General features: G+C 41.2%; 1 protein-coding gene across 1 annotated transcript in view; it reads right to left on the reverse strand.

Annotated features, from left to right (window-relative positions):
- The window catches only part of LOC128703098 (glycoprotein-N-acetylgalactosamine 3-beta-galactosyltransferase 1-like), a 536,922-nt gene that overhangs the window by 164,507 nt on the left and 349,136 nt on the right, over nt 1-23,279 (reverse strand). Inside the window, exon 4 of the mRNA XM_070103460.1 lies at nt 7,985-8,137. Within this exon, the coding sequence (XP_069959561.1) occupies nt 7,985-8,137 (153 nt within the window). The remainder of the gene's footprint in view (nt 1-7,984; nt 8,138-23,279) is intronic.

Raw genomic sequence — 23,279 nt, forward strand, 5'->3', positions numbered from 1 at the left:
GGGCTTTAGGGGGGTTGGGGGAGAATGTATCTTGTGTGCTAAGTGGCAGTGATCGCATGGCATTGGGGGAGATATTGAAGAAGGGGAGGTGTGGAGGGCTTTAGAGGGGATGGCATGAGATAAGGCACCAGGTTTGGATGGCTTGCCCTGCGAGTTTTATGTGAGCCATTGGAGTGTGTTGAAGTCCTTCTTAGTAGAACTAATGAATACGATGAAAAGGGAGGGGAGGATGGGCAGGTTGCAAGGAACTGTGGTTGTGGTTTTAGTGCCAAAAGGTGAGCGACAAGACACGGTGCAGGACTTTAGGATAATATCATTGCTGTGTGCTGTTTATAAGATTTTTGCAAAAATTTTAGGAAATAGGCTGAAGTGTGTGGTGGATAGAGTGGTTGCAAGAGGACAATATAGTGTGTCTGGGAGGACGATGTATGACGGGTATAGTATTATCAAGAATTTTGTGGAAGGGTCGGGAGGGGAGCAGGGGGGAGGGGTGTCTTAGCGTTAGATTGGCAGGCGGTGTATGATAGTGTAGAACGTGAGGTGTTGTGGTACATATTAAGGAGGCAGGGTTTTAGGGAGGAGGTGGTGCGTTGGGCAGAGATATTGTATAAAGGTGTGGGAGTGTGTGTACAGGTAAATGGGAAGTTGGGGGAGTGTGTATCCATGGGTCGGGGTATTAGGCAGGGTTGTCCCCTGTATCAGTTGTTGTTTGCGTGTATGGAGGTGGATTGGGGAGTAGGAAGTGGAGAGCAGGGAATAATAGGGTACGTGGATGACACGACAATACTTCTTGTGTGAACGCTGAGGAGTTTACGTGCGGTAGAGGATGTTATAGATAATTTCGCGGCGGTTACTGGTTTAAGAGTTAATGTGGAGAAATCAAAATTACTGGTCTTAGGAGAATGGGTGGGAAGAGAGAGTTGGGGATGGAATGTACGTTGGAATATGGTGGACAGGATAAAAGTTTGTGGGATAGTGTATATGGGTAGTGCGAGAGAGGCGAGGATGGCTAATTCTGGACTTGTTGTGGATCGAGTGGTGGGGTGCTTGGATGGATTGAGACCAACTCATTTGACAGTACATCAGCGTGCGATTGTTGTGAATGTGTTGTTATACAGTAAAGTCTGGCACGTGGCAGCAGTATATCCGTTAGCAGGTCCGGATGTTATGAGGCAGTTAAGGAGGGTTTTCCATTTTCTTTGGGGTTCCGGGTGTGAATGGTTGAGTAGGAGTGTGGTTACCTTACCGGTCAACAGGGGAGGATTGGGGTTGATTGATTTACAGTTAAGAATCAAGTGTATTTATTTAAAGTGGGGGTTACACCATGTGCGGGGACAAGCGGGGAGGGGCGTGAATGATTTACATGAAGAAGTGTGAATGTGGTGGGGAGGGTCAGAGATGAGGGTGTGTGAAGACGTGTTGCGGGCGTTGCTGCATGTCCGGGACCCTAATGAAGTTCGGGTGGGCGTTTTAGAGCATGCTGTAGGGGCGAAGGTAGTCGCGAAGGCTGAGGGTATCTACCCTATGTATGCGTGGGAGGATATATGGGAGAGGTTACGGTTGATTGATGTGTGTGCGACCAAATGTGCTAGAGGTATTTTTCCATTTTCTCCATGGTATACTGCCGTCGGGTGCTGCACTTAAGGAAAGAGGGTTGATGGTGGAAGGCGCTTGTCGGGTGTGTGGGGATGAGGAGGCGGCATTTCATGTAGTGTATTTTTGTGACAATTTAGGAAGTATCAGGGAATGGATGGGTTAGGTTCTGAGGACAGTGGGAGGGGGCGGGATATCAGTATTGAGGGCATTAAGTTTGGACGTGGGAGGCATAGAGGTGCCTGTGCAACGTGCAATCACGTATATAATTGCGGATTTTGTTTTTGTATCCTGGGCGATGAGGGAGAATGGGGATTGGGTGGCGCGCAAAAGGGTGTTGGCGGCGACCATTTATAGAACGTTGTGCTGTAATCGGGGAATATATGGAAGTCACTGGGACCAGGCTTTTTCAGCAGGGTATTGTAGTATGAGTGTGAGAGCATTGTTAGCGTTGTGAAAGGGGGGGGGGTTGAAGTTCGGGGGATGGAACGGGCTCGTCTCCGGGGTTGGGTATGCACAAGGGCTGTGTTGCTGTGTGTATTAGTGTAATGTGTGGTTGTGGTGAATGTGGTTGTGTGAGTGGATGTGGTGGTGCAGTTATATAATGTGTTATAGCTGTCTTATATCAGAGTATACTGCTTTCTTTGTTTGTTGAAGTACTTGATTTACCTTTAGGCTTTGCCCTGGCAAACGGGGTTTTATGTGTTTGTACTGAGCATTTTATTGCTATATTATATAATGTGTATAGCCTGTAGATAAGTGCGGAATGCTTATGGCTTTTCTAGTTTTGTGACTGACTCGTAAGACTTGTGGTGAGGCGAGTATGTGTGACTGTAGGAAACTTAATGTACTGGGGGGTTAGTTGGGTAAGAGTATGTACTTTGTTTTATCATGAGATTGTGATGTAGGTCCTTTCATTTATTGATTATTTGTGCAGGGTGCAAGTAACCGATATATTTATCATAATATTTTTCTTATTGTATTGTACCTTGATAATATGTCACAGTAATATTATGTAAATAGTGTATACCTGATGAAATTATGGCTTTAATTTTTTTTTCATTATATTATTGACCCTGTTACAGAGGTCACCTGCATGTTATGTCCTTGTTGTTGTTCTTGTGTAAATAGGATTAAGATTACCCATCTTTCTTAATGTTATGTTCTGTCATAAGCGATATTTTCTAGTGTATTTGTGTAACTTCTTTGTGTCTGTTAATATTGTGTTTGTTATTTTGCTATTGTACGTCCAGAGGGATTGTGATTCATAATGTATTTATATTAAATGTATATCAACCCTTGTTTAAGGGGTTTTATGTTAAGCTATGTATTGTGTTTTAAATAAATATAATTTTTTTTTAATTTTTAGCAAATTCACCCGCCTCCCCACGACTGAACTACCCCACTCAACCCTCCCAGCCCAAGCTCCTAACCCCATGACCATGGACTTTTGTGAATTCACTCTCATACCAGTTGCATTCGTGAACAATTGTACTAACCCATCCAAGGTATCCATTGACATCCCCTCCCTAACCAGAACAGTAGTGCCATCTATATACCCTATTAAGACTGTCCAAACCCTCCCAACTCTACTTCCTTCACCCTCCCTATTACACATACGCTTCTCAATCATCCTATAAAAGTTGTGATATAGGGCACCCCTGTCGAAGTCCTCTTTCAATTACAATCTTCCCACCCAATCTCCCATTAATCTGTACACTCGCCATTGCACCGTGATACAAAGCATCTACCCATCCCACTATTTCTTCCCCAAACCCCTGTTCCCTGAGGATGGCTCTCAATGCATTCCCGTTCCACTCTGTCATATGCTCCCTGCCAGTCTAAAGACACCAAACTCCCCTCCCCCCTTTTTGCTTCCACGAAATCACTGAGGAACCCATGTCCCTCCTTCATAGACCTCCCTGGCAACCCAAACTGAGTTCTCGATACTACTCGACCCACTACACATTTAAACCGATTCCCCAAAATCTTGATAAACAGCTCATAATCTGTGCATAACAATGTTACTACTCGGTAGTCCCTAAGTGTATGTTGCCCCTTACCCTTCGGTACCAATACTACTACAGCTGTTGCCTGCTTCTCTCCCAGCTCTCCCCTCACCTTCGTTAAATTTAATAACCTAACCAAAAAACCCTCAATAGCTCCCAATGCTGTAGATAAAACTCTGCCGGGAGTCCATCGATTCCTGGTGCTTTGCTCTTATGCATTTCACTTAAAGCCTTCCATGCTTCTCCCTCAGTTATTTCCCCTCCCAACGCTTCCCTACCACTGTTTCCCAACTGACATATCACATTCTCACACACCTGTTTTAAAACCCCAGCTCCTACCCCATCCCTTTGCCAATACTTTCCATACCAAAAATAACAAAAAAGGCACAATACCGTGACTGGAACGATACACAAATAACCCGCACATAAAAGAGAGAAGCTTACGACGACGTTTCGGTCCTGCTCCACCTCTGGTTAGTGTGACTTTGTCAATGGTCCAAGTCGGACCGAAACGTCGTCGTAAGCTTCTCTCTTTTATGTGTGGGTTATTTGTGTATCTTTCCATACCACTTGTCTGCAAACACACCCATTCCACCTACCGACTCATGAACCTCCAACCATGGAATAGCTGTTGCCTGCTGTCGTTGCTTTTGTCTATGCAATACACATGACAAAGGTCTATTGCCCAATAACACCTCTTCCACGCCTGCCATTGCCCTCACAGCTTGGAGCCTCTCATCCTGTACCTTGCACAGCCTCCCTTTAAGTGCCAATATGTTTTCCATAGGATAAATATCTGCCACCGCCCCCTTTCCATAACAACCCCTTAACCTGTCCTCCAAATAGTTGGCCAGCCTATATTTTAAAGAATTAATTTGTTTCCCTTCTCTCGCGTAATATTGCCTAATCCGTTCTTAAGCCACACCATCCCACCATGTTACCACATCCTCCACCCCATGTACCTCCTCACTTAACCCCTCCCACAGTGTTGTAAATCCCTCCAACTCCTCCTCATCTCCTAACACACTCATATTTAATTTCTAATAACCCCTAGAGATACCCGCCAGTGACTCCCATCCCACCTCTGCCACGACCGCCCTATGATCCGAATACGCTACCTCTATTGTGCAGAAAAACTTTACCAAGACCCCTTGAGAAATGTACAACCTATCTAACCTAGCTGCATAACCCCTCCTTACGAAAGTGTGCTCTACCTCCAACACTCCCCCTCCAACTGCATCCCTAACCTGAATATCCCTCAAGAGGTCTCGTAAGGCCGCCGACATGTGCCCCGCCCTGTTTGGTTCCACATCAGCCCTCCTAATAACACAGTTCCGGTCCCCACCAACGATGGCCACCGCAGGTAAACCACGTAAGAAGAAAACTAGGTCATCACATACAAATTCCTGCTTTACTCTCACATCGTTCTCAGCAGGTGCATACACACTTACAAAGGTTACCCTCTGCCACATTCATCACACACCCACACACGACACCCTCCCCCTCCTCCCCCCTCACTTTGCATCAACACAAACGGGCTCGCCTCCATGATCAATATACCCATACCACCTTTCAGACGTGCAGATGGCAGTCATGACCTGAAACCCCACCACCTCCAGCTCTCTCCCCTCCTTGAAATTGTGTTCTTTCAGGAACACTACATCCACCCTATATTTACAGAGAAACATTCGAAACCATTCCCTCTTCACACTATTACACAGTCCATTTACGTTCACAGTCATACACCTAAGGCCTCTTTGTAGTTTCCAACCCTTCCTCCTCTCTTCATTCATCCCAGGGCCTCCTGCCCCAGAGCCAGCACAGGGCTTCACACCATCACCCCCCCCCTTTTTTTGCGATGCCTCTTATCCTGACTACCTCGACAATACACTTCCTGCCACCCAGACCTCTGCGCCGGTGTCAGGACATCATCTGAGTCTGACGCCGCCGCTCTCTTCCTCGTGATGCCCTCCACTGCCATGTTGTCTTCTGAGGATCCTTCATGATGAACCTCAACCTCCACCACGCCCCGTTCCACGGCACACGGTGACATCTCACGTTTACTGCATGTCCCGTCCTCCCTGCTATGGCTTTTTCTTACACCTGCCTCCTCAGGCATCGCCGTGTCTCTCACCAGCTCGGGAACAACTTCTTCAGTAGGCGGTGCCAATGCCCTCAACACCTCCTCAAGCTCTTCCTTGAGCGCAATTACCTCCTCCTGCACTTGCACTTCTACACTCTTCTCCTTCCTAGTAACAGTTCCTGTTATGGTACAGTTTGCTTCACACACGCGAGTCTCCATTATGTGATCCTTCACCATTTCACTCCACAAGCGCCCACGCCCTTGCTTTTGTGTGGGCCTCTCAACAACGGTTTCTACACTGGTAACTGGTGCTTCTCCCGTTTGTGCAGGTGCCCTCCTCAGCTTCACACACACGCTGCCGCTATATGGTCGTACGCCCCGCATGACCTGCAAGTACGCCTCTGTCTGGCGTACAATACCAAAACCTGCGTCATGAAGTCCTCCAACACGACGTAGGATGGGATGGGATGTCTCAGAGTCATCTTCAGGGAAAATGTTGCCTCTAGACGGCCCATGTAGGCACCAGTTGTCCACTTGCCCTGTTGTGCCAGATGTGCAGTCCCATATGCCTCGAAAACTCTCCTGATGTCAGCCTCATCAGCCTCAAACGGGACATTACGAATCTTGACCCACGTAAAGTGGCGAGATACGTCCATCAAACGCACCTTGACAGCTGGAGTGGCGTCAAGACTCACGTCTTGGAATCTCGTCACCAATGACTCGTACATGGACGTGGAATTCAGTTTGACGAAGATTCTGTATGCCCCATTCAGGGCTACACCATATACCTAATCATCCTGTATGCCATACGTCTCCCTAATGATGACTGGGAGCAACACTTGTGCCGATGTGGGCGAAATTGCCCCACGGATCAGCTCAATCCCAACAGTATTCACACGACGCCTCACGCTGGTTGCCATGTTGATACATGGTGGCTCACCTAAATGAACAGCAGAGGGGTGCAGAGCACAACAGCTCTCTACCGCAGTCAGGCAGCAAAATGATTTTTATTTATTATTATTGATCTGTTGAAGGGGATGGCGGCTCCAGTTCCTTGGGGTTGCATCCTCTGCTTGAACTCAAGGTTAATAATTAATGTTGTATGCATATATTTTCCTATTCACTTAATACTATATTGGCAATAGCATTATTAATAGCTAAAATAATTTTATTGTGCTTTATAGTATTATCTGCCCTTATATTGTTAGCTATGTGGATAGGTAGGATGTTTATTCTAAGTGAGAGGCGCTTCACTGTGAGTAACAACCTGGCTATCTGTCGTTAGGTTGTTAGTGTCTGGCGGTCCCTCGCACCACCATTGCAGATATCACAAAGTATTGTAAGGCTTGGAGCAGTGGCCTCAAGTCAGTCTTGGCCTGAATAGTCAAGGGAACATACCTTACTCAGTTACCCACTGACCTCTCACAGGAGGCACATCGAGTTCTCTCTCTGGTGGTCGATTTCTTTTCTTAGTTGAATTCCTTTCTTAACTCTCACTTTCGAGCTATTGCATACTCTGGTGAATTAATGGTTCAGCTAACTGAATAAGTCTTAGTAACCATTGTAGATTACCTTGTGGTTGATGTAATTGGTGAAAATAGTACAAAGTCTGAGCTTATAAGGTTGATTTATCCATATTAATATGCTGGTTGAACTGGATCTTTATGTATATGCATATAATGTACGTACAAAGAGAAGTGTAGGAGTTAGACTCCTCATTTAATGTTCAATGTCCTAATATTATATAAGTATATATTCAGCTAAACTTTAACTAGTAGTTATTTGTTTTGGAATCCCGAATTACTATTACAATTTACTGTTACAGAACCGTAAACAGGCCATCTGTTAAACGAGAATAAACTAGCTTAACTTTCTACCATGCCTTGGAGTAGTTTAAGAAGACGAGTTTTGTAACACTTGGATAAAGACCACTAGTATAAGAAGTGCTTTGAATCATAAACAAAGACAGGAAACGTTTATAAACGGTGGGAATGTTAGATAAAAACGCCTCCTGTTCTAAGCAACTTTTACTCTTATCTGCTTAGCCAACACTGCATTGTATAATTTTTTTTTTTTGTTCTCTTCCCTAAAACTTATGGAGGCGAATCATGATGACGATTATTGCCGAAAAATATGCTAAAGTAATACTTAGAACATAGGAAACCCTTATTATTGATAAAGTTTCACCCAGAATAGTAAAGTCACTTACAAGAAAGTTTTGCTTTTCATCAAATGTCTTATATCCAGTTGAAGGATAAATATATAACAATGTAAAAAAGAAAAGAAGAAATCCACTGACCGTTCTTTGAGCTCATGAAGATGAGTTTGTCGCAGCGTGAACCCCAAGTTGCCTTAACATGGACGGCCTTTTCCTGGTGTGTCTCCGGACTAGTCATCACCCAACACAACACCCGCACCTTCTGTGTCTCATCTTCAGCCTCTATCACATCTTCTGTAACATACAGGCACAAATTTATTAGTTGAGGTCCTGTCTTGGCGTTACCGTCAGTGCTAAATATCGGCCTCAGAACTGTGGCAGTCTGATATGTCCTTCGTGGAGAACAAGACTGCACGACACCTCATACAAAATAACATTTGGCAGAATATCCATATGGTTGTGTTCTTACAAGTAGGGAAGAATTATTTTGTTTTCAAAATACTTTAATTTAAAAACTAATACTTTCTGAATCTTATAAATAAGTGTAACTCGTAATTAAAAAAGTGGGAGAAATGTTTAAAAAAGTTCCAAGGCTCGTAGGTTCGAGTCTCCTTCAGCCAGAGATCAGTGTTTGTGTATATTTCACCTGCTCTTGCGAATTCCTTGCATTGTTAAAATTTCTAGTAAGGTTGATGCATGCAGGAGATGAGATGAAAAGCTATAAGCCTTCTCCTTAAAAGCTGGCTGCCCAGGATCAACGTGTAGCGCAAGCTGCACACCAAGGTATTGCCCAGTGTGGTGAGATTGGTATAGCACTGCGTACTTTGTTAAAAGGTTCGTAGGTTCGAGTCTCCTTCAGCCAGAGATCAGTGTTTGTGTATATTTCGCCTGCTTTAGCGAATTCCTTGCATTGTTAAAATCTCTAGGAAGGCTGATGCATGCAGGGGATGAGATGAAAAGCTGTAAGCCTTCTCCTTGAAAGCTGGCTGCCTTCGATCAACGTGTAGGGCAAGCTGGATGCCAAGGTATTTGCCCAGTGTGGTGAGAATGGTATAGCACTGCATACCTTGTTTCAAGGTTCGTAGGTTCGAGTCTCCTTCAGCCGGAGAACACAAACATATATATATATATATATATATATATATATATATATATATATATTTATATATATTTATATATATATATATATATATATATATATATATATATATATATATATATATATATTTATATATATATATATATATATTTCAACAAGTCGGCCGTCTCCCACCGAGGCAGGGTGACCCAAAAAAGAAAGAAAATCCCCAAAAAGAAAATACTTTCATCATCATTCAACACTTTCACCACACTCACACATTTTCACTGTTTTTGCAGAGGTGCTCAGAACACAACAGTTTAGAAGCATATACGTATAAAGATACACAACATATCCCTCCAAACTGCCAATATCCCAAACCCCTCCTTTAAAGTGCAGGCATTGTACTTCCCATTTCCAGGACTCAAGTCCGACAATAAGAAAATAACCGGTTTCCCTGAATCCCTTCACTAAATATTACCCTGCTCACACTCCAACAGATCGTCAGGTCCCAAGTATCATTCGTCTCCATTCACTCCTATCTTACACGCTCATGCACGCTCGCTGGAAGTCCAAGCCCCTCGCCTACAAAACCTCCTTTACCCCCTCTTTCCAACCCTTTCGAGGACGACCCCTACCCCTCCTTCCTTCCCCTATAGATTTATATGCTTTCCATGTCATTCTACTTTGATCCATTCTCTCTAAATGACCAAACCACCTCAACAACCCCTCTTGTGCCCTCTGACTAATGCTTTTATTAACTCCACACCTCCTAATTTCCACATTCCGAATTTTCTGCATAATATTTACACCACACATTGCCCTTAGATAGGACATCTCCACTGCCTCCAACCGTCTCCTCGCTGCTGCATTTACCACCCAAGCTTCACATCCAGATAAGAGTGTTGGTACTACTATACTTTCATACATTCCCTTCTTTGCCTCCATAGATAACGTTTTTTGACTCCACATGTACCTCAACGCACCACTCACCTTTTTTCCCTCATCAATTCTATGATTAACCTCATCCTTCATAAATCCATCCGCCGACACGTCAACTCCCAAGTATCTGAAAACATTCACTTCTTCCATACTCCTCCTCCCCAATTCGATATCCAATTTTTCTTTATCTAAATCATTTGATACCCTCATCACCTTACTCTTTTCTATGTTCACTTTCAACTTTCTACCTTTACAAACATTCTCAAATTCATCCACTAACCTTTGCAATTTTTCTGTAGAATCTCACAAAAGCACAGTATCATCAGCAAAAAGTAACTGTGTCAATTCCCATTTTGAATTTGATTCCCCATAATTTAACCCCACTCCTCTCCCGAACACCCTAGCATTTACTTCTTTTACAACCCCATCTATAAATATATTAAACAACCATGGTGACATTACACATTCCTGTCTAAGACCTACTTTTACCGGGAAGTAGTCTCCCTCTCTTCTACACACCCTAACCTGAGCCTCACTATCCTCATAAAAACTCTTAACAGCATTTAGTAACTTACCACCTATTCCATATACTTGCAACATCTGCCACATTGCTCCTCTATCCACTCTATCATATGCCTTTTCTAAATCCATAAATGCAATAAAAACATCCCTACCTTTATCTAAATACTGTTCACACATATGCTTCAATGTAAACACTTGATCTACACATCCCCTACCCACTCTGAAGCCTCCCTGCTCATCCGCAATCCTACATTCTGTCTTACCTCTAATTCTTTCAATTATAACCCTACCGTATACTTTTTCTGGTATACTCAGTAAACTTATTCCTCTATAATTTTTATAATCTCTTTTGTCCCCCTTCCCTTTATATAAAGGGCCTATACATGCTCTCCGCCAATCCCTAGGTACCTTCCCCTCTTTCATACATTTATTAAACAAAAGTAGCAACCACTCCAACACTATATCTCCCCCTGCTTTTAACATTTCTGTCATGATCCTATCAGTTCCAGCTGCTTTACCCCCTTTCATTCTACGTAATGCCTCACGTACCTCCACCACACTTACATTCTGATCTTCTTCACTCCTAAAAGATGGTATACCTTCCTGGCCAGTGCATGAAATTACCGCCTCCCTTTAACATAAGAACATAAGAAAGGAGGAACACTGCAGGAGGCCTGTTGGCCCATACTAGGCAGGTCCTTTACAATTCATCCCACTAACAAAACATTTGCCCAACCCAATTTTCAATGCCACCCAAGAAATAAGCTCTGATGTGAAAGTCCCACTCAAATCCAACCCCTCCCACTCATGTACTTATCCAACCTAAATTTGAAACTACCCAAAGTCCCAGCCTCAATAACCCAACTAGGTAGACTGTTCCACTCATCAACTACCCTATTTCCAAACCAATACTTTCCTATGTCCTTTCTAAATCTAAACTTATCTAATTTAAATCCATTACTGCGGGTTCTCTCTTGGAGAGACATCCTCAAGACCTTATTAATATCCCCTTTATTAATACCTATCTTCCACTTATACACTTCGATCAGGTCTCCCCTCATTCTTCGTCTAACAAGTGAATGTAACTTAAGAGTCTTCAATCTTTCTTCATAAGGAAGATTTCTAATGCTATGTATTAATTTAGTCATCCTACGCTGAATGTTTTCTAACGAATTTATGTCCATTCTGTAATATGGAGACCAGAACTGAGCTGCATAATCTAGGTGAGGCCTTACTAATGATGTATAAAGCTGCAGTATGACCTCTGGACTTCTGTTGCTTACACTTCTTGATATAAATCCCAGTAATCTATTTGCCTTATTACGTACGCTTAGGCATTGCTGTCTTGGTTTAAGGTTGCTGCTCACCATAACCACCAAGTCCTTTTCGCAATCTGTATGGCTAAGTTCTACATCATTTAACTTATAAGTACTAGGGTTATGGGCACTCCCGAGCTTCAGAACCTTGCATTTATCTACATTGAACTGCATCTGCCACTTTTCTGACCAAGAATAGAGTTTGTTTAAATCCTCCTGAAGTTCCATAACATCTACCTTTGAATCAATTATCCTACCTATCTTTGTGTCATCGGCGAATTTGCTCATATCACTAGTAATTCCCTCATCAAGACCATTGATATATATTATAAACAACAACGGGCCCAAGACTGATCCCTGTGGAACGCCACTTGTTACAGATCCCCACTCGGATTTAACCCCATTTATGGACACTCTCTGCTTCCTGTCAGTGAGCCATGACTCGATCCACGAGAGCACTTTTCCCCCAATGCCATGAGCTGCCACTTTCTTTAAGAGTCTATGGTGCGGAACTCTATCAAAAGCCTTACTAAAATCTAAGTAAATAATATCAAATTCTTTATCGTGGTCAACAGCCTCAAAAGCTTTACTGAAGAAAGTTAATAAATTAGTTAGACAAGACCGGCCTCTTGTGAATCCATGCTGAGTATCATTAATCAAGCTATGCTTATCGAGATGGCTTCTTATAATCTCAGCTATAATTGACTCTAGTAATTTGCCTATAATTGAGGTCAGGCTTACTGGGCGATAATTTGACGGTAACGACTTGTCCCCTGTTTTAAAAATAGGAATTACATTAGCATTGAAGAGATAAATTAAAAATATTAGTTAATGGTTCACAGAGTTCCATTTTGCATTCTTTAAGAACCCTTGAAAAAACCTCATCAGGACGCGGCGACTTATTTTGCTTCAGTCTGTCTATCTGCTTCACAACCATTTCACTAGTGACAGTGATGTTACATAATTTATCCTCTTCTAGCCCACTACAAAAATTAATTTCTGAAATATTGTTAGTGTCTTCCTGTGTAAAAACTGAGAGAAAATAATTATTAAAAATCTAGCACATTTCATTCTCTTTGTCAGTAAGGTGCCCATAGTTATTTTTAAGGGGACCTATCTTATCTCTAACTTTTGTTCTATAGACCTGGAAAAAACTTTTTGGGTTAGTTTTAGAATCCCTAGCAACTTTAATTTCAAAGTCCCTTTTAGCTTTTCTTATCCCCTTTTTAATGTCCCTCTTAATGTCAATATACTGATTCATAAGATGACCCTCACCTCTTTTGATACGCCTATAAATTCCTTTCTTATGCCCTAGTAGATATTTGAGCCTATTATTCATCCATTTTGGGTCATTTCTATTTGATCTAATTTCTTTATATGGGATAAACGTTCTTTGAGCAGCATGTATAGTGTTCAGAAAACTGTCATATTGTTATCTCACTTCGTTACCCAAGTCAACAGATGATAAGTGTTCTCTAAGCCCATCGTAATCTGCTAAGCGAAAATCTGGGACTGTTACTGAGTTATCGCTACTATCGTACTTCCATTCAATGCTAAATGTAATTGATTTGTGGTCGCTAGCACCCAGTTCCTCTGAAATTTCTAAATTATTAACAAGGGATTCATTGTTTGCCATAACTAAGTCAAGCAGGTTATTTCCCCTTGTAGGTTCTGTCACAAACTGCTTCAAAAAACAATCCTGAACTACTTCTAAGAAGTCGTATGATTCTAAATTCTCAGTCAAGAAATTCCAATCAATATGACTAAGTTAAAGTCTCCTAGAATTACTACATTATCGTGCCTTGTGGCCTTAACAATTTCCTCCCATAGTAGTCTCCCTTGGTCCCTATCTAAGTTTGGGGGACGGTATATCACTCCTAAAATCAGTTTTTCATGCCCCTCTGAAAATTCTATCCAAACAGACTCTGTATGTGTTACTTCAGACTTAATACCCGTTTTTATGCAACAGTTCAAGCGATTTCGGACATGCAATGCCACCCCACCCCCCTTCCCGATACTTCTATCTACTTGGAACAATTTAAAACCCTGAATAAGACATTCCGCAGGCATGTCCCGACTTTTTGAATTAAACCACGTCTCAGTTAAGGCAAATACATCAATGTTACCTGCACTACCAACTAATCTCAACTCGTCCATCTTATTCCTAGCACTACGGCTATTAGCATAATAAACATTGAAAGACTCTCCTTTCTCTTTACCCTTCCTGCTCATTTCTGTTTTTCTACTAAACCTATTACTGTCCTTATCACCCAAAGTCCCTGGCTTTTCAATATCTACCTCGTTCTGCTTATTACTAGTTCCCCTAGAACTCGTAATATTACTACACTGGGACTTCACTGTTTTCCTGCCACAACCCATACCACTAACTATTCCTAGTTTAAAGTCCTAACTGCTCCCTCCACTGCAGTTGCCAGTGCTACCACCCCAGACCTAGATAAATGAACCCCATCCCTGGCATACATGTCACTTCTGCCATAGAAGAGGTCCCAGTTGTCAATGAGTGTTACCGCATTTTCCTTACAGTATTTGTCCAGCCAGCAATTGACACCAATTGCCCTGGACAACCATTCATTTCCAACTCCTCTCCTTGGCAAAATACCACATATGACAGGGTTCCCACCCTTACTCCTAATTATTTCTATTGCTGACCTATACCTGCTAATCAGGTCTTCACTCCTACGTCTGCCAACATCGTTGCCTCCAGCACTGAGACAGATAATAGGATTGCTCACATTACCTCTCATGATGTCATCCAGACGGCTAACAATATCCTCCATCCCAGCCCCAGGAAAGCAAACTCTCTGTCTCCTACTCCTGTCCTTCAAGCAGAACGCCCTATCCATATACCTAACTTGGCTATCCCCAACAACAACAATATTCTTTCCTTCCTTGGTGTCGTTCATCGTATTGTTCCCAGTAGTCGACTCACATTCGTCGGGTAGCACTGAGAATGTATTAGATGTTTCCACAACAGTTTCCACGGCAGTCTCTTTCTTCTTCATTGTTTCTACCTTTCCATTCGTCCTCTTGATCGTCAACTTCGTTCCCTGCTGTTCAGCTATTGACCAGTTTCCCTTCTTGACCTGAGGACTCAAAACAGGAGGACTACTACGAATCTTCTTGTTTTCCTCGGTCAGTTGCCGAATCTCCACCTTTGCCATCCTCAATTCTTCTTTAAGCTGTTGGTAAAGTTGCTCGATGGAGGGCATCTTGCTTCAGTTCGTAGAGAGCGCGCAAACAGGTCTTCACAGAGCTAAGTACACGTCAACACTGCGCAAAAGCCAACTCAATCAGGAGCTACTGCGCAGCACGTCCGCACGGCCCAATAGCGATGCGAACACTGACCCAATAGCAATCTACCTAATACCTCCCTCTCCCCATCTACTAACTCCCCTACTCTGTTTTTAACTGAAAAATCTTAACTTGTTTAACTCACTCCAAATTTTTTTCTTATTTTCATTAAAATTTCTTGACAGTTCCTCTCCCACTCTATCATCTGCTGTCCTTTTGCACTCTCTCACCACTCTCTTCACCTTTCTTTTACTCTCCATATACTCTGCTCTTCTTATAACACTTCTGCTTTGTAAAAACATCTCATAAGCTACCTTTTTCTCTTTTATCACACCCTTTACTTCATCATTCCACTAGTCACTCCTCTTTCCTCCAGCCCCCACCCTCCTATAACCACAAACTTCTGCCCCACATTCTAATACTGCATTTTTAAAACTATTCCAACCCTCTTCAACCCCCCCACTACTCATCTTTGCACTAGCCCACCTTTCTGCCAATAGTCGCTTATATCTCACCCTAACTTCCTCCTCCCTTAGTTTATACACTTTCACCTCCCTCTTACTTGTTGTTGCCACCTTCCTCTTTTCCCATCTACCTCTTACTCTAACTGTAGCTACAACTAAATAATGATCCGATGTATCAGTTGCCCCTCTATAAACATGTTTATCCTGGAGCCTACCCATCAACCTTTTATCCACCAATACATAATCTAACAAACTACTTTCATTACGTGCTACACCATACCTTGTATATTTATTTATCCTCTTTTTCATAAAATATGTATTACTTATTACCAAATCTCTTTCTACACATAGCTCAATTAAAGGCTCCCCATTTACATTTACCCCTGGCACCCCAAATTTACCTACTACTCCCTCCATAACATTTTTACCCACTTAAGCATTGAAATCCTCAACCACCATTACTCTCACACTTGATTCAAAACTCCCCACGCATTCACTCAACATTTCCCAGAATCTTTCTCTGTCCTCTACACTTCTCTCTTCTCCAGGTGCATACACGCTTACTATAACCCACTTTTCACATTCAATCTTTATTTTACTCCACATAATCCTTGAATTTATACATTTGTAGTCTCTCTTTTCCTGCCATAGCTTATCCTTCAACATTATTGCTACTCCTTCCTTAGCTCTAACTCTATTTGAAACCCCTGACCTAATCCCATTTATTCCTCTCCATTGAAACTCTCCCACCCCCTTCAGCTTTGTTTCACTTAAAGCCAAGACATCCAGTTTCTTCTCATTCATAACATCCTCAATCATCTCTTTCTTATCATTTGCACAACATCCACGCACATTCAGACTTCCCACTTTGACAATTTTCTTCTTCTTATTCTTTTTAGTAATCTTTACAGGAAAAGGGGTTACTAGCCCATTGTTCCCGGCATTTTAGTTGACATTTAGAACACGTATGGCTTACGGAGGAAAGATTCTTATTCCACTTCCCCATGGATATAAAAGGAAAAATAATAAGACCAAGAACTATTAAGATAAAATCAAAGAAAACTCAGATGAGTGTGTATAAATAAACGTGTACATGTATGTGTAGTGTGACCTAAGTGTAAGTAGAAGTAGCAAGATATGCCTGTAATCTTGCATATTTATGAGACAGACAAAAGACACCAGCAACCCTACCATCATGTAAAACGATTACAGGCTTTCGTTTTACACTCACTTGGCAGGACTGCAGTACCTCCCTGGGTGGTTCCTGTCTACCAATCTACTACTATATATATATATATATATATATATATATATATATATATATATATATATATATATATATATATATATATATATATATATATATATATATATATATATATATATATATATATATATATATATATATATATATATATATATATATATATATATATATATATATATATATATATATATAAGGATAAGCTATGGCACGAAAAGAAGGACTATAAATGTATTAATTCAAGGATTATGTGGAGTAAAATAAAGATTGGATGTGAAAAGTGGGTTATAGTAAGCGTGTATGCACCTGGAGAAGAAAGAAGTGTAGAGGAGAGAGAGAGATTTTGGGAAATGTTGAGTGAATGCGTGGGGAGTTTTGAATCAAGTGTGAGAGTAATGGTGGTTGGGGATTTCAATGCTAAGGTGGGTAAAAATGTTATGGAGGGAGTAGTAGGTAAATTTGGGGTGCCAGGGGTAAATGTAAATGGGGAGCCTTTAATTGAGCTATGTGTAGAAAGAGATTTGGTAATAAGTAATACATATTTTATGAAAAAGAGGATAAATAAATATACAAGGTATGATGTAGCACGTAATGAAAGTAGTTTGTTAGATTATGTATTGATGGATAAAAGGTTGATGGGTAGGTTCCAGGATGTACATGTTTATAGAGGGGCAACTGATATTTCGGATCATTATTTAGTTGTAGCTACAGTTAGAGTAAGAGGTAGATAGGAAAAGAGGAAGGTGGCAACAACAAGTAAGAGGAAGGTGAGAGTGTATAAACTAAAGGAGGAGGAAGTTCGGGGGAGATATAAGCGACTGTTGGAAGAAAGGTGGGCTAGTGCAAAGATGAGTAGTGGGGGGGTTGAAGAGGGTTGGAATAGTTTTAAAATTGCAGTATTAGAATGTGGGGCAGAAGTTTGTGGTTATAGGAGGGTGGGGGCAGGTGGAAAGAGGAGTGAATGGTGGAATGATGAAGTAAAGGGTGTGATAAAAGAGAAAAAGTTAGCTTATGAGATGTTTTTACAAAGCAGAAGTGTTATAAGAAAAACAGAGTATATGGACAGTAAAAGAAAGGTGAAGAGAGTGGTGAGAGAGTGCAAAAGGAGAGCAGATGATAGAGTGGGAGAGGCACTGTCAAGAAATTTTAATGAAAATAAGAAAAAAATTTGGAGTGAGTTAAACAAGTTAAGAAAGCCAAGGGAAAGTATGGATTTGTCAGTTAAAAACAGAGTAGGGGAGTTAGTAGATGGGGAGAGGGAGGTATTAGGTAGATGAGAATTTTTTGAGGAACTTTTAAATGTTGAGGAAGAAAGGGAGTTGGTAATTTCATGCACTGGTCAGAGAGGTATACCATCTTTTAGGAGTGAAGAAGAGCAGAATGTAAGTGTGGGGGAGGTACGTGAGGCATTACGTAGAATGAAATGGGGTAGAGCAGCTGGAACTGATGGGATCATGACAGAAATGTTAAAAGCAGGGGGGGATGTAGTGTTGGAGTGGTTGGTACTTTTGTTTAATAAATGTATGAAAGAGGGGAAGGTACCTAGGGATTGGCGGAGAGCATGTATAATCCCTTTATATAAAGGGAAAGGGGACAAAAGAGATTGTAAAAATTATAGAGGAATAAGTTTATTGAGTATACCAGGAAAAGTGTATGGTAGGGTTATAATTGAAAGAATTAGAGGTAAGACAGAATGTAGGATTGCGGATGAGCAAGGAGGTTTCAGAGTGGGTAGGGGATGTGTTAATTCAAGTGTTTACATTGAACCATATATGTGAACAGTATTTAGATAAAGGTAGGGAAGTTTTTATTGCATTTATGGCTTTAGAAAAGGCATATGATAGAGTGGAGAGGGGAGCAATGTGGCAGATGTTGCAAGTATATGGAATAGGTGGTAAGTTACTAAATGCTGTAAAGAGTTTTTATGAGGATAGTGAGGCTCAGGTTAGGGTGTGTAGAAGAGAGGGAGACTACTTCCAGGTAAAAGTAGGTCTTAGACAGGGATGTGTAATGTCACCATGGTTGTTTAATATATTTATAGGTGGGGTTGTAAAAGAAGTAAATGCTAGGGTGTTCGGGAGAGGGGTGAGATTAAATTATGGGGAATGAAATTCAAAATGGGAATTAACACAGTTACTTTTTGTTGATGATACTGTGCTTATGGGAGATTCTAAAGAAAAATTGCAAAGGTTAATGGATGAGTTTGGGAATGTGTGTAAATATAGAAAGTTGAAAGTGAACATAGAAAAGAGTAAGGAGATGAGGGTATCAAATGATTTAGATAAAGAAAAATTGGATATCAAATTGGGGAGGAGGAGTATGGAAGAAGTAAATGTTTTCAGATACTTGGGAGTTGACGTGCCGGCGGATGGATTTATGAAGGATGAGGTTAATCATAGAATTGATGAGGGAAAAAAGGTGAGTGGTGCATTGAGGTATATGTGGAGTAAAAAAACGTTATCTACGGAGGCAAAGAAGGGAATGTATGAAAGTATAGTAGTACCAACACTCTTACTTGGGTGTGAAGCTTGGGTGGTAAATACAGCAGCGAGGAGACGGTTGGAGGCAGTGGAGATGTCCTGTCTAAGGGCATGTGTGGTGTAAACATTATGCAGAAAATTCGGAGTGTGGAAATTAGGAAAAGGTGTGGAGTTAATAAAAGTATTAGTCAGAGGGCAGAAGAGGAGTTGTTGAGGTGGTTTGGTCATTTAGAGAGATTGGATCAAAGTAGAATGACATGGAAAGCATATAAATCTATAGGGGATGGAAGGATTGGTAAGGGTTGTCCTTGAAAGGGTTGGAGAGAGGGGGTAAAGGAGGTTTTGTAGGCAAGGGGCTTGAACTTCCAGCAAGCGTGCGTGTTCATGTTAGATAGGAGTGAATGGAGACGAATGGTTCTTGGGACCAGACGATCTGTTGGAGTGTGAGCAGGGTAATATTTAGTGAAGGGATTCAGGGAAACTGGTTATTTTCATATAGTCGGACTTGAGTCCTGGAAATGGGAAGTACAATGCCTGCACTTTAAAGGAGTGGTTTGGGATATTGGCAGTTTGGAGGGATATGTTGTGTATCTTTATACGTATATGCTTCTAAACTGTTGTATTCTGAGCACCTCTGCAAAAACAGTGATTATGTGTGAGTGTGGTGAAAGTGTTCAATAATGATGAAAGTATTTTCTTTTTGGGGATTTTCTTTCTTTTTTGGGTCACCCTGCCTCGGTGGGAGACGGCCAACTTGTTGAAAAAAAAAAAATATATGTATATATATATATATATATATATATATATATATATATATATATATATATATATATATATATATATATATATATATATATATATATATATATATATATATATATTTATATATATATGTCATGCCGAATAAGCAGAACTTACGATTTTGGCTTAAATAGCAACGCTCATCTTGCCATATAGGACAAGTGAAAATTTGTATATGCAATAATTTCGCCAAAATCATTGTGAACCTAACGAAAAAAATATATTTCACTGTGGTTGTTTAGTATTAAATTATTGTAAACAAATCTAAAATATATTTAGTTGGGTTAGGCTAAAATAAATTGTTCTTGTTATAATAAGGTTAGGTAAGTTTTCTAAGTTTCTTTTGGTGCAAAATTATAAATTTTTACATTAACATTAATGAAAAAAGTATATCTTTAAACGTATAAGAGAAAATTTCAGAAAAGACTTAATTTTAAATGAGTTCTTGCTAATTGACCAGTTTTACATATTCTGCATGACATATATATATATATATATATATATATATATATATATATATATATATATATATATATATATATATATATATATATATATATATATATATATATATATGTATATGTATACATACATATATATATATATATATATATATATATATATATATATATATATATATATATATATATATATATATATATATATATATATATGTATATATATATATATATATATATATATATATATATATATATATATATATATATATATATATATATGTAGTTTGTGTTGGGATGGTGTTCTGAGGATAGCTGTGTGTGTACTTGCCCTTGTTGCTCTGTTCTGCTCTGATTGACTTCTGCTGGTTCCATCCTTGTCTCCTTTCCTAGCTCCTTTCACTTTTTTGTCCTGTCCCTCAGCTGCTTTCATTCTGTTTGTGTTCTGTCTCTGTCTTGGAACACCCTCTTGTACTCTTTCGAGTCTTTCAACCGTGGTTTCTCTATGAGGATCCTGTTCCACACTGCTTCTGTCCTGAGAATAAGCTTGATTGGTCGTTTTCTACCCTTCAAGTACCCCCCTAGGGATTCTCCCTACCAGAGCCATTCTCATCTGATCCCTGGTTCCTGCGAGTCCCCACCATTTTTTCTTTTTTTCTTTTTTTCTTCCCTTTCTTTTTTTCTTATTTTGAAAGAGGAAAGAGTGTGAGAGAGAAAGAGAGAGAAAGGAAAAGTAGGAGAGAGAGAGTGGGAGAGTGAGAAGGGAAAAGGGGGGAGAGAGAGAGTGAGAGAAAGAGAGGGAAAGAAAGAGAAGGGAAAGGTAGGAGAGAGGGGGAGAATGAGAAGGGAAAATGGAGGAGAGAGGGAGAGAGAGAGAGAGAGAGTATGCTCCACTTTCTTGGTTTGCCTGCCCCCCCCCTCTCATCAGCGACTGCTTGACAGAGTAGAGAACAGAGCAAGACGTCTCATCTCTCGCCTGGACCCATCCTGGATAGATCTGTCATTTAAGCAGAGCCTTCAACATAGGAGGGATGTGGGTGGCCTTACTGTTATGTACAAGGCCAATATTGTCAAAATACCACACTTGGATCCACTTCGAGGACAGCGTGAAACAAGCTTTTATGCCACAAGACGGGTAGAAAGCAGCAACTTCACTCTGGCTGTACCCTTCTCCAGAACATCACTCCATCTGAGATCATACATACCCAGGATGACTCGAGTATGGAACACATTCGTACAGGATAATGATGTCAACGAGATAAAGTCAGTTGATCAAATGAAAATGCTGGCCCACAGATGGCTCCAACTTCATCCTGTTTCCTACTTGTTAGGTAAGACACATATGCAACAGTTAGACAACTTTATTCCGAAACGTTTCGCCTACACAGTAGGCTTCTTCAGTCGAATACAGAAAGTAGGCAGGAACAGTAGAGATGTGAAGACGATGTAATCAGTCCATCACCCTTAAAGTCGTAGAATTTGAGGTTGTCAGTCCCTCGGCCTGGAGAAGTTCAGTTCCATAGTCAGGAACTATCTGAAGATCAAGCGACAGTGCGGAGACTTAAATACTGTCGGAAGGAGAGGTGCAGGGTAGTAGTAGTAGTAGTAGTAGTGAGAGGCAACTGAGAGGTCATGTCCCTCTCAGATCCAACCCTTCTCACTTGAAAAGCTTGTCCAAGGTGTTTTCTGTACCAAGATGCCACGTGTTGCAGTGTCTGACAAGATGAACATCAAAATGGTATACAATACCGACAGGTTGTTAGGTAAGACACATATGCAACAGTTAGACAACTTTATTCCGAAACGTTTCGCCTACACAGTAGGCTTCTTGTTATGTCTCATAACAATAAAAATGCTTTCAAATGAGCTGATGTAGGTAACAGCTCTTAGCTTGCCAATAAAGTTAGGAATCCTTAACCTGTAAATAGCTGTCAATAAAGCAAGGGATCCTTAACCTTGTCAAACCCTGTGTAAAAAAAAAAAAAAAAAAAAGAGGGAGAGAGACGAGAGACGAGAGAGGGGATAAAGAGAGGGGAAAGAGAGGAGAGACAGGGGAGAAGGGGAGAGAGGGGGAGAGACAGGGGAGAAGGGGGAGTGAGTGGGGAGATGAAAGAGAGAGAGGGGAGAGAGAGGATAGGGGGAGAGAGAGGGGATAGAGAGAGGGGAGAAGGAGGAGAGAGAAAGAGGCAAAGAGAGGGGAGAGAGAGAGAGGGGGCAAAGAGAGGGGAGAGACCGGGGGGAGAGACCGGGGAGAAGGGGAGAGAGAAGGAGATGGAAGAGAGAGAGGGGAGAGAGTGGATAGGGGGAGAGAGAAATGGGAAATGGGAGAGGAGAGAGATCATGAGAGGGGAGAGATGTTAGACGGGGGAGGTATTAGAGGGAAGAGATGTTAGAGGGGAGACTTGTTGGAGGGGAGAGATGTTAGAGGGGAGAGATGGGAGAGGGGAGAGAGAGAGATAGGCAAAGAGAGAGATAGGTAGAGGGAGATAGGTAGAGAGAGAGATAGGTAGTGAGAGTGATAGGTAGAGAGAGAAATAGGTAGTGAGAGTGATAGGTAGAGAGAGAGAGGTAAAGAGAGAGATAGGTAGAGAGAGATAGGTAGAGAGAAAGATAGGTAGTGAGAGAGATAGGTAGAGAGAGAGAGAGAGAGATAGGTAGAGGTAGAGAGAGAGATAGGTATTGAGAGAGAGAGAGAGAGAGAGATGGGGGGATAGTGGACAGTGGAATGTTAGAGGGAGGGATTTCAGGTCAGTTAACACGAAGGTGTGAAATCCTGTATGTGTGTGTGTGTGTACTACA

The sequence above is a fragment of the Cherax quadricarinatus genome, chromosome 85 (genome assembly GCF_038502225.1).
Source record: "Cherax quadricarinatus isolate ZL_2023a chromosome 85, ASM3850222v1, whole genome shotgun sequence".
Classification (NCBI taxonomy): domain Eukaryota; kingdom Metazoa; phylum Arthropoda; class Malacostraca; order Decapoda; family Parastacidae; genus Cherax; species Cherax quadricarinatus.